The following is a 12,009-nucleotide window of genomic DNA, read 5'->3' on the forward strand; positions in this document are numbered from 1 at the left end:
TACAGAATTGACAAGACACAGAAAAAAAGACTTTGAGTTTCTGGGGGTGACAAGCTGTGGGAAGGTAAATGTATGAGGAAACTTATGGAAGGTAAGAGCTAGTAGCAAGGTTTGTTATGCAGATTCCTCTGGTGCATCTCTTAGTTGAGCAGGGTCTAGAGTTGTCTCCAGTGATTAATGTCTGCCCTTCTTGGTAGAGAGGGGAAGGGGATGCCTTTACAAATGTATGTCCTGCTTTTAGGCCAATAGGGGAAGTGCAGGGGACTTTTCTTGTATCTGCTTCTTCTCAATTGCTTTCAGCTCAAAATGATCCTTATAACAGAGAGACATATTTGGGGGTGGCATGTACTATTTATCTACACGTTCTACATATCTCTCCTTCTTGTTTCTTCATGAAATTGACTGCAATTTACCATTATATGTGTTCGTTTGTTGCACCCCCCCAATAGAATAGGAGTGAATGAGTGTAGAAATAACCCAGATGTCCTCTTTTTTTTTATTTTTTAGTCTGTAAAATACAAGTGTGTGTGTGTGTATGTGTGTTTGGGGAGGCTGGGTGGGTAGCAATGAGATGGGTGAGTAGGGAGTAAGATGGTGCTGCATGATTTCAAAGGATCCAGTACTACATTCTAATGAAAAAGCTATTAAAATGTCAAAGGTACTGGCTCTAATGATGAGAATTTTAGACAAAAGGGGAAGATGGTGAAGTCATGAGAAAGTAAGGATTAGCATTTGGGGCTGGCTTCAGTTACTTTCAGATGACTCTGGAGGTGCCAAATATTCCATTTTCATATTAACTGAACTCCAAGGTCATGGGTTGGCTTACCAAAATGGGGTCTTACTGGACAGAATGTTAGGAAGCACTTTCCATTAGTAAAAACAGGGCAAAGTCACTACCTGAGGCTCAAACTGGGATTAAATGGATTTACACAAAGCTAAATAATTATTGCTAAAAGAACCAATTAAAATAGCACTACTCACCAAAAGGCACTCTGCTAGGCAATAAGGAGAGACGATAAGAATGGTTATATTTAAATTAGACTTTGGAGTTCAAGTTACTAATTTCAGTCATCTAACTATTGCAATTACTAATAGTTATGTCACATTTCTATTTCAAACAAACAGAAATAGATTCCATCAACCTGGTTGAAGTGAGAATTCACACACACACAATTTATCTGAGCATCAGAAACAAATTTTTGCTAGTGATGAAAGGAGAGCATTCTTCTGAAAAGCAGCTTGGTTTGCAAATCTCTTTGGGGATTCTAAAGGTTGGCTCACAGGGGGGATCCCTAGGACTTTCTTGAGTCCATGAGCTCTGAGAAATTTCTGGAATGTCTTACATTTGCAAAATTTAAGGCCAAAATATTGAGTCTCTGAATGTTCTCTGAGATGCTTGCTTGCCTCTCTGTGGGAGGATTTGTTTGATAGACCATGTTTATTATTTGCAACATTTTCTCCACAATCCCACTCTTAATGCTCACTGGTTATTTCCACCTCCGTCTCCCAAAGTGGCACATAAGTAGCAAGGCTTGCTGCCCAGGCTTCATAGCCTGACTAGATTAGACGTTTGATGATGTGTAACCTATATAATAAATTAGACATTTGACATTTCCTTTCTGAAAACTGTCATCCAAGACTGATTTTTTTTCTCTTATCCTCTACGTCAGTGGATGGGAAAAGAAATACGATGCTTACTAGGGGTATTTAAGGAATGACTTACTGGAAACTTCCCACCAAATAATGTCTTTCCAGCCTATTGGGACTATCAGGGACTGAGCTGCTTTGCTTAGCTAAATGTATCATTTAATATAATAAGCACAGTGCAGACACACATCAAGCTTTAAAAATTAAACAGATAAAATATAGATACTTTTTATACATGTTTCTCTAGAGAAACAACTTGACTCTCTTCAATAAGGAATTTACCTTTAGAAAATACTTTGGATGATTATTTGATAGAACCACTTTTAGAATATTATTATAAAATAAATGACTAAGGATAAACATCAAAAAAATTTGTTTCTTTCAAACAAACTTTTTCTGAGTCATGGTGATTCATAATCTACAGTTTTTATGGCATCTGAACTTTTAGAATAGTATTTCTTTCTTCTCTCTGTACAATGAATTGAATGGCAAATGTGAAGCTTATCTTAATAGTCTCTCACCTAATTTGACAAGGTCATATTTCTCTTAAAAGCATTGTATTGTGACAGTAATTATTTTTCTAGATGATAGAAAATAATTTCAAGAAGTATTCAGCTGAGAAAGTTTGTGGAATGTTTCTAAGGACCTATTGTCTTCTTTATCATTCAGTGTTTCTCCATATTCCTTTTTTTTTTTTTTCTGTGTTCTTTTACTGTTTTGTCCTTCCACATGTGGGAGTTGAGAAGTTCACCCAGCTCCTTTCTCGGCTCCTGACTTTGGAGCTGCCTTTGGCATATCACCCATTATTTCTCACTGAGGCTGAGTCACGAAGTTGAGCTATGCTTGCTTTCAAGCACCTGCCCAAGCCAAGTCCCCCCCAGCCTCCAGCTTCTGGACTGTAGCAGCCTCTGTCTAGTCTTACTTTTTCACCCTCCCACTGCTCCCATGCCCTCTTGCTCTGGGCAGACCTGTGGGTCAGACCCTCTGCAGCTGGTCCTTCTGTCAGGCCCCCTTGGTACCTAGGATGCTCCTTGCCTCCTTCCTCAAGACAGTGCCCAGCACATTGTATATGCTTTAGAAATGCCTACGCAGAGCCTCATTTCTGGCTCATTTGTGTACCCCTGGAGTTCCTGTCCTCCTTCAAAATCCTCTTGATTTTATGATATTTAGTAACTGCACAAGCTGGGAATAAAACTCAGAGGACCAAATTTCTTTTAATTACATCCTGACTTACTTCAGAAAGATCTTAATCAATAGCAATGCTTGATTAGGTTTGGGCCTTGTGCCATGACTATGGCCATGGAGAGAACATCCAGAAGAGTACACTTCAACACTTCAGGGTACTGATTTTCTAAAATATAATCTTAACCAAACATTAAAAAAAGAATAAAGAAAGTGTGGCATCAATTCATATCCCACCCTTAGGATACAACCACAGCAACAGAAAGAATTAGGATACTGCCAGCCAGAGGCTCTAAGATGTGGTTTGCTTAGTTTTGTTTTTTGCATGTGTAGAACGTCTGGGTTATGTAATCCTGAAGGATGGGATAAAGTGGATCTCTCTCTTCCTGTTCTCTTAAGGGAAGCCATCAGCCGGGTTTGCGAAGCGGTTCCTGGCGCCAAGGGAGCCTTCAGGAAAAGAAAGGTACTGTTCTCTCAGCTCCGTGTCTACCTGTGTCTCCTTTACTTTTTCTCTCTTCTGTCACCACTCAGCATCTTTAATCACACACAATTGTTCCGTTTCTCTTTTCCATGGCCCGGCTCTTGTCACTTTTTTTTTTTGCCGGGCAGTGGGGAACCAAGAGACATCTGTTGATTTAAAGGGGATAACTCACAGTGACTCTTGTCACTTCTAAAAACAAAAAGAGCTTATATTCCCTCTTTGCCACGTGGTTGACGAGGAAAGTTAGCTATCAAGGCTAACTGATAGGGTTGTCAAAATAAACACCCCAGGTCTACACCGAAAGACACGTAAACCAGGGCCAGGCATTCTTCTCAGCCTTTATGTACATTAGTTCATTTCATTAGAACAACTCTGTGGTTGATGCCCTCAGTGGTGTGCTGGTAATAGTTTAACAACAGGCTCTTGGGCCTGGAGGTGGAGACTGAGAAGCACTAAATTTGCTGTGTTTGCCAGTTTCTGTGGCATAAATGCTTCCACAATGGCCGATTTCAAGCTCTAACCTGACATCTCTAAAGTGGAGTTGGGAAGAGATGTGCGGTAGGTCACCGTTACACAGTGTCCCCACTACATGTAGGGGACAAGGACATTGTCCACACTAAATAACCTGAACAGCATAGGTAATAGCTAATGTAGAAATAATTAGGAAGTGACGAGTTTTGAGTATTTATTGTTTGTTTTTTAAAAAGTGTAATTGATTTAATTGTAAGTTTACATAAATTAATTTTTAATAGCAGCTCTTTTTAATGGCCAGCTCATAAAATTCCTAAAAATTTAATAATTGTCTCTCATTAGCTGGAACAAGACAGCTCTAGAACACCGTTGAATATCCCCATTTTACAGATGATAAAAACTGAGGCACAGGTATGAGAACCCACAATGCGAGAAGGTGGTGGAGCTGAGCTCAAGCTCAGGCCACCTGGCTCCACGGGCTGCACATTCAACTCCTGGACTCAACCTTTTCATCCTGGAGGTGGTTGGACCAGAAGAAAAAAACTGGATTAGGACAAAGCTCAGAAAAACTCTTTTCTTAAGTGTGTAGTGAATACAAAATTAAATATCCACCATCCAGACTTTTCTATGCCTGGACTGAATGGTGGGGAGCGCATCCCAGTGAGTATCTCCGAGTCTGTCCTGAGGCTGAGGCTCTGGGGCAGGTTGTGTGATTGCCTCTGCTGCTCCCAGGGCTGAGGGTCAGCTCTGTCTTCGTAGCCTGGAGACATTTGTGAGCCCTCAGAGCAACTGGGTTTCAGGCAGAGAACTTTGGATGAAGACTCATCTAGATGTGCCAGCCTGTGTTCCAGTGGACATAGAAGCCAGGCAAGGCTCCAGAATCTTGAATACAAGAACTAGGAGGGCATCTGAGAACTGAGATAAGGAACCTCGTCTTTCACAGCCGCTTGGTACCCGACCAGCAAGTCTCGGGGTTCCCTCTCAGGCCTCTTGGTGAAAGTGGTGGAAACAATGTCAATTTCTGGGCTTCACCCCTGGTATGCTTAATCAGAATCTCTGGGGTGGGGCCCAGGCATCTCTATTTCTAAATAGCTCTGGTAGGGGATTCAAAAGCGATGCCTGCTTGGTTAAGAACTAGTCTTAATTGGCATCTCAAAAGAGGACATGTTCTACTCTGAAAAGGAAGGAAGGGACAGCTAGTGGGTCCCTGTGCCAAAGACAGTTCTGAAGGGCTGGTTGATGCACCAGTTAGAGCAGAACTGGGTCTGTCCATCCTTGTGCTGGCTCCAGACCCCTGGGTTTTAATTGGACCATTTATTTGCTCATCAGCCCCATGAGCTGCTCCATTTCAGTCTGGTCCTGAGTAGTTTGACTCCCGGTAGGATGAAACTGGTTTCTGAGGCTGCGAAGCTTTGGGCCCTGGCCTGTGGCTCCTTCCTGGGGCTTATGAGTGACCCCATGAGACACATCCCAACAGGAGCTCCCTGGTGTACTGACACCTCTGACCTTCCAGCAGAGTCCTCATCTCAGTGTGTGTATATTAGATGCTTTACAGTTTGCCTATTGCGTACTCTAGAGTTTGTGTGTTAGTGTCAGACCCCACACTCCCAGCTCATTCCTGGAATGTTGCCTTCACGTGCCCGATGAGAGGGGACGGTGGAGGTTGAAGGTGTGGAAGATAACAGCGTAGATGCCTTGACAATGTGGCCTCCTGTGAACGGAAAGCTAAAATAATGCTGCTTGATTTCACAGCCTCCGAGCAAAATGTTGTCCAGCATCCTGGGCAAGAGCAACCTCCAGTTTGCGGGGATGAGCATCTCCCTGACCATATCCACCGCCAGCCTGAACCTGCGGACCCCAGACTCGAAACAGGTGTGTAGGTGCTCAGGCCCTGCCCTGCCCATAGCCCCCAAACCATGGCTGTTGTGCAGGGCTTCTCATTTTCTGCTTTACCGGGTCCCTGCGGAGCACATTTGTGTAAAACCTTCACCAGTCCACAAACTCTGGCCACTTCCAAAGGTCGCCAACAGAATGATAGATGGAATTGGGTCTCTTGAATTCTGCTATAAATTACCTTTTTTTTTGAGGATAATGCATGAACTCATCGGTTTACTTACAGTGTAAAAAGAGGTGTGTGTATGCGCAGAAGTCTCCTCTCAATGTCCTTGACCTAGTTTGCTTTCTTTAATATTGTATTTTGTTGGTTCTACAGTCCACATTTTATTTTCACATTTATCATCTTTGAGATGATGGCGTGTCATGGTTTAATTGACAGTATTTTTTATTTCTTCGCGGGTTGTTATCGTGGAGCCTCTCTTAGTTGGCAGTGTCACGGGTTGATGCAGTACGGCGCATCTGTGGCATGTCCAGTGTGGACGGGGTCCTTACTGACTGAGGTGGGGTCGACGATGCTTACTGAGGCAAACTCTGTTAAGATAGTTGGGTTTTTCTTCAGTGTCTATATCTTAAGTTTCTCTGATTGTTATTTCCTTTCGCTGGGAAAATGGGTGTATGAGTAGCTGTCCTGGAACCAACAGGGGAGTTCTGAAGGCCAAAGGAGGCAAAGGAGGTGAAAATGCTCATAAATCATAAAGGTGGGAGGTGGAGCGAAGCCATCCCTCACTTGCTCTGCCCAGTCTGGGCCTCTGTGGCTGGCAGTGTGAGCTGGGATTCGGATGTGCCTACATGGAGAGGGATGGGCGATCCACAGACCTCTGAATGACACACTTCCTGACTCTGGCAGTGTGTTACCAGGGATGCCTAGGGGTACCTTCACGTTGCTATACATATTCATATTTATTGATTTCCGTATTCCCCAGGTAAGCAAGCAGCATCCCCAGCTTCATTTAGGATGAATGGGACACCACCCCACCCCTGCCCCAACCCAATATGTTGAAATACATTCTAGATCTAGCATAGAAACGAGAGGCAACACCTGGGCTGTGTTTTGACATAGTGGGTGCCACTTCTCACTCCATTCCTTTGTCCTCACTCAACTGATGGATAATCCCATGTCTTTTCTCATCGGCCCTTCCGAGGGGTGGGTAACGAACGAGTCGTTAGGTGGCAGATTAAGAACGTGCAAGAGGCTCAGCGTTTCTCTGGAGCTGCCTCCCGCTGAGCACCGTGGCGGCTCGGGGTGCACCTCGCTCGGCGCTACCCTCACATGCTCACTTCCGTTCTTTTTGTTTTTAACTGAAGTATAGTTGATTTACAATGTTGTGTTAATTCTGCTGTACAGCCAAGTGATTCCGTTATACATTTATATACATTCTTTTGAAAATCCTTTTCCGTGATGGTTTAATCACAGGATATTGAATCCAGTTCCCCGTGCTATGCAGTCGGACTTGTTGTTTATCTGTTCTATACGTAATGGTTTGCATTTGCTGACCCCAAACTCCCAGTCCTTCCCTCCGCCCCCTCTGCCTGGGCAACCACAAGTCTGTTCTCTTCCATTCTTATTCACGCGCTGCTGCGGCTTTTGTTTCTAGGAATCCTCAGACCACAGTCCTCAATTCTGTGAGATCTTATCTCCTAATTCCCCCTTCTACCTCCGTCGCATCTCAAAAAATAAAAACAGGGAGAGAGAGGCACACTCTCAGAGCAGAAACGATGAGGTCACCATGGTTGGCCTTCCCATCCTCGGGTTGGGGGCTGGTTGGGTGTGTCCAGGTCTCATTGTCCTGCCCTTGGTTTATGTGGATGGGAGGGAGTGCGGGGTTGGGGGGATGCCTGGGGAACGGCAGCTCGGATGACCTGAGCACAGTCTGAGGAAGGTTTGGCAGGACCCAGAGCTCACATCCCTCTGCCTCTCCCGAGTTAAGGGCCGGGCTGTAGCAAACAGAAGGAGTCCGAGTGGGCAGACCCTTCCCAAACCAGAGAGCCAGCAGAAAGGCAAAGCTAGCTCTCCTTTTCAGAGCTCTCAAGGAGAAGAAGCAAGATGAAACACCCGCAGAGCAAAACACATCCTTTAGTTAGTTAGCTCTAATTTTCTTACTCTCCTTTTCAATTTCTATCTTGCCCAAAGGGACAACATACAATCACTCAGTAATGTCACGTTGACCAAATATGATTTCTATTTTTTTCTTAAATCTCTGTGTTCACGTTGATGTCCAAACCCCAGTTGTAGAGCTGCTTTAGAATCAAAAATTAAATAAACAAAAAATTCAATAAGCAAAAAATGAACAACTTTAGAAGTCATAGTTTGTCATCATCTGGGAACTGCTATATCCTCATTGCTCTCCTGGGAGCCCTCTGCCCCTGGACCAGAGGCAGAATTCAGAAAGCTGCAAAGGGCAACTATTAGTCTGATCCAGCTGGTTTTGGGTACAGGCTACAGAGCTGGACTCATTGTTTTTATTCATCTATATACTCAGGTTTTTCTAGATCCTGAGTAGTTTTGCAAGTGCCAACAAGTGAAGTAAGCATTTAAAAATATCTCATTTTATCTTGTAATTCAGTTATAGTTTTGCGTTGAGTTTTACTGGAGCATGGTTGGAAAAATCCCTTGGATGGTAGGATTACAGCTCTGTAAATTCTGCCTGCCTGCCGGCGAGGACCTGAGGGGGCTGTGCAGAAAGAAACCTGGTTATGCTGGGATGGAGACGAGATTGCTTGCTGTTCCCACCCCCGGAAATTTACTTCAATGTCACTACGTTGTCTTTAAAAAGATAAAAATAGTGTGGAAGACTTATGTAGCCTTTTAAATTTAGGGCAGCTCCTAATTTACTCAGTGTCTACTAAATCCCACCGTATGCTGCAGTTTATAATGCTAATGGAAATTTCCCAATTTAAAATTAACTTGGAACATCCTCGCTGGTTTTTAAATTGATAAATTACAAGAGTGCCTGAGAGGACACCAATTTTGATCTTGGATGCAGGCTTTCTAATTCATGTGCTCATGATACAAATGGGATGAAGTAGGGGACAGCCACACTTCCCTCCACTCCAGCTATGGGGTCTGTACCAAAGACCCCATGTGTCTTTGGAAACAGAAACTGCACAGTTGACATGTTTTGGTGTGTGGTTGAGACGTTTTCCTTCTCAAAGAGGCATGGTTGTTAAGATCCCCTGTGTTCGGTCACAGCTCTGCCTTTAACTAGCTGTAGGGCTTTGAGCCAGCGGCTTAGCCCCTCTGGGCCTCAGGCTCTTCATCTGTAAAATGGGATTGCAATAGCTCCTACCTCATAGGGCTGCTGTGAGACTTAAATGAGATAATTCTGGCAAAGCAGCTAGATGAGAGGCTGACGTTGTGAAAGTTCATTCAGGGTTATCTACTGTTATTACTTTTATAATTGTTATTTTCATTGGGTATGAATTTTACCAATTTTCAGGAATCCTTGTGGATTTGTATTTCCTGCCAACAAACAGTAAGTTTTTCAAGACATGGGAAAGGTAATAACGGCACATCTCGTTTCTTGTTTTGGACCTGGCAGATTATAGCGAATCATCACATGCAGTCCATTTCGCCTCTGGGGGAGACCCGGTAAGTGCCCTTGGAGTTGTTTCCTCTTGCTCTTGTCAGAATTGCTGCGAAGGGGCCCTGCTTCAAAAGCATGCCTCTTAGGACCCTATAAAGAAAGTTAACTGTGATACCAACTATTTCCACTTCCCTTTCGTAAGCTCTTCCTGACTCTCATTTTTTTTAGGGTAACCCATGACAAGGACCTACCATTAAATTTCATTTCATTAGTAAAAAGCTGTCAAAAATCCTTGAAGCACTAGCTTTCTTAAGGAGGAATGACATAGCTCCCTGGTTTCTCAAGTTGCTGGAGTGCACTCGTGACTCTGCTAATCCTGCTTTGTTCCTGTTTTTCTACTGGCTCTCCCTTGGAGTCTTCCGTTTTTGGATTTTAAGTCTATTCAAAGGCTGTGAATTTACTTAGTCTGGTTTATTCATAAATATTTGAAATTGGTATTTTTCTCTCCAAATTTAACACTGTAGTCTTTTAATGCTTTGGTTTTGCCAACAGGGAAGGAGTTTCAGAGATAGAGAGAGAAAAGAGAGAGACTAGAGAATACGAGAATGTTCTAGTTTTCATTGCTTCTTTTATTAAGAAGTGGAACAACAAGGGAATTTGCTCCCCGCATTCGGTCAGGAATTCTACGATACAATGCCAGCATTCAGTTTCAGTGTCAGGAAAGGCAGGACTCAGAAACCACTTCCTCCTCAGGCAGGGCAGTGTTTCTGTTATCATTATTGTTGTTTGTGTTATTTTGTCAAATTATCGGGGGATTTTTCCCATGCCCTGTATTTAACTCATATATCTTTCCTCCCATACTCCTACCTGGGTAACCTGATTGCAGAACTGCTGTTGGCACATTGAAACCCAAATCGAGGGAGTGATCTCCACTGCTGGCTCCAATCTCGATGTTTGGAGATCGAAAGGACAGTATAATCATGACACTGAGTGTCTCAGCTACAGGAAAGCCTGGGCCTGCCCTTCCCTCTCCCACCTGCTACAGCCTCCAGGAAGGCATCACTCCTATCTCCCCAGCACTGAGCTCCTGCTGGGGAGATGCAGGCTGCAGGGAGAGGCCCCGGGCATCTCCCTGTCTCAGACCCTTGAGCCAAGGACACTGGCAGGAGAGGAATTTGGCCACCCTGCAGATGGTTCTTTGCCCTTAGACCTCTGCTAAAGTGTCACAGGATGACCAGAGCATTATTGAAACATCTCATTCAGTGGGTTCCACTGGCTTTGGCCCTATTTCATACTTAGGGTCTAATTTTCAGAAGTCTTCCAGGATGCTTTCCTCTTCTTTTTTTCCTTCCCTTCCCTTCCTTTACTTTCTTTCCAATCCTTTAATTTCTTATGATCCACTGCAAAATGAAATACCTCACCGAGATGTACGTTTAGAAAGTGGAAGTGTTCCATCATCTAGCCCATCTAAGGAGCATTTCTGAAGATTACATCTAGACATGTATATACACTCATTCTCTACCTACACTACATGTATACACATATCTATACTTATATCTGTAACTGGATCTAGTTAATTTGCAGTGGCTGTCTACTTGCTTGCCTAATGTGATGCTTAGAACCATAGTTTCTTCAATTTGGAAGGTAACCCAGTTTGAAAAGTATGAGGCAGAAACGTTGCACACCTGCATCAATATCTCCTTTCAAGAACTTGTCTCAAACCTCATCTTCATGTTGACATTGAGTGGAGATGCAGAGATCTAGAAAATGGAAAGCCAAATACATTGTCCTGTGTTAAAATTATTTTATTCTCCACTATGCACAAAGACCTGTGAACTATTTTCAATTTTCCCTATCAGCTCTTCTTAAAAAAGGGAAACATTCAGTGACCCTTAAAGTAATTCATAACTTTTAATATTTTTTTTCTGATACAGAAAATGTCACGATTCCAGGGGACAGGAAGCCTGGTTACTTTTTATTTTAACCAATTCAAGTGCACATCACATTGTGCACGAGTTCTCACTCCAAATTTATTTATAACCATTACAATTAGTATACGTTTTAAATAAAACCAACAATTCTAGGTCCTATTCCTTGTTCTGCTGCTACATATATATCTACTTTTTGCTTTGTGCCTCAGTTTACTGGGTAAGAAAATGGTATTTTGAAATGTCAAATAAGACAGACTGGAAAACACAGTTAATCCCTGCAATTAAAAAAGGAATACTACAATTATAATCTACTATTATTAGCAGTTCTAAGAGATCACCAAAAGAATGCCAGAATAATGGTCAGGCTCAGAAAAACTTGGGGAGTGAGAACAGACATGGGTAAATACAGAAGAAGCACTTGGCAGCCCCATCTTTGGAACTTAGAGTGCTCACTGTGTGACTGGATGATGTCAAGAACATTGTTTTTAACAGCAATACACTTCCCCACTCTGCCGGGAATGCATCAATATTGGCATTGGAAAAGCTGTGTCCTTGGCTTGGCCATTGATCATCTGAGTGACAGGGACACATCACATCTCTTGCCTAGTCTTCCTTCCCTAGCTTGGAGCCAGAGGAGCATTTCTCAGACTGGAGTAAGAATTTAAAAAGAAGAATTTCCTTGTATATGCTACTAATGTGGACTCAAATTAATTTTGTTACACAAATATGTACAAAAATCAATTATGTATAGACTCCTTATGTTTATTCCTTTGATTAAACTGTAACTCCCATTCAAACTTGGAAATTAAGTACAAATAAACACAGTAAAGTCAATAACATTCAAAGTAAAATTAATTTACTGTGATGAGTAAAGTTT

The 12,009-nt window shown here is 42.8% G+C and overlaps 1 protein-coding gene across 1 annotated transcript in view; it reads left to right on the forward strand.

The window, feature by feature from the left end:
- The window catches only part of SHC3 (SHC adaptor protein 3), a 160,383-nt gene that overhangs the window by 82,391 nt on the left and 65,983 nt on the right, over positions 1–12,009 (forward strand). Inside the window, 4 exon segments of the mRNA XM_082471281.1 lie at positions 3,229–3,292; positions 5,534–5,653; positions 9,217–9,241; positions 9,244–9,266. Coding sequence (XP_082327407.1) covers positions 3,229–3,292; positions 5,534–5,653; positions 9,217–9,241; positions 9,244–9,266 — 232 coding nt within the window.

This window comes from Balaenoptera physalus (assembly GCF_965194825.1).
Source record: "Balaenoptera physalus genome assembly, chromosome: 7".
Classification (NCBI taxonomy): domain Eukaryota; kingdom Metazoa; phylum Chordata; class Mammalia; order Artiodactyla; family Balaenopteridae; genus Balaenoptera; species Balaenoptera physalus.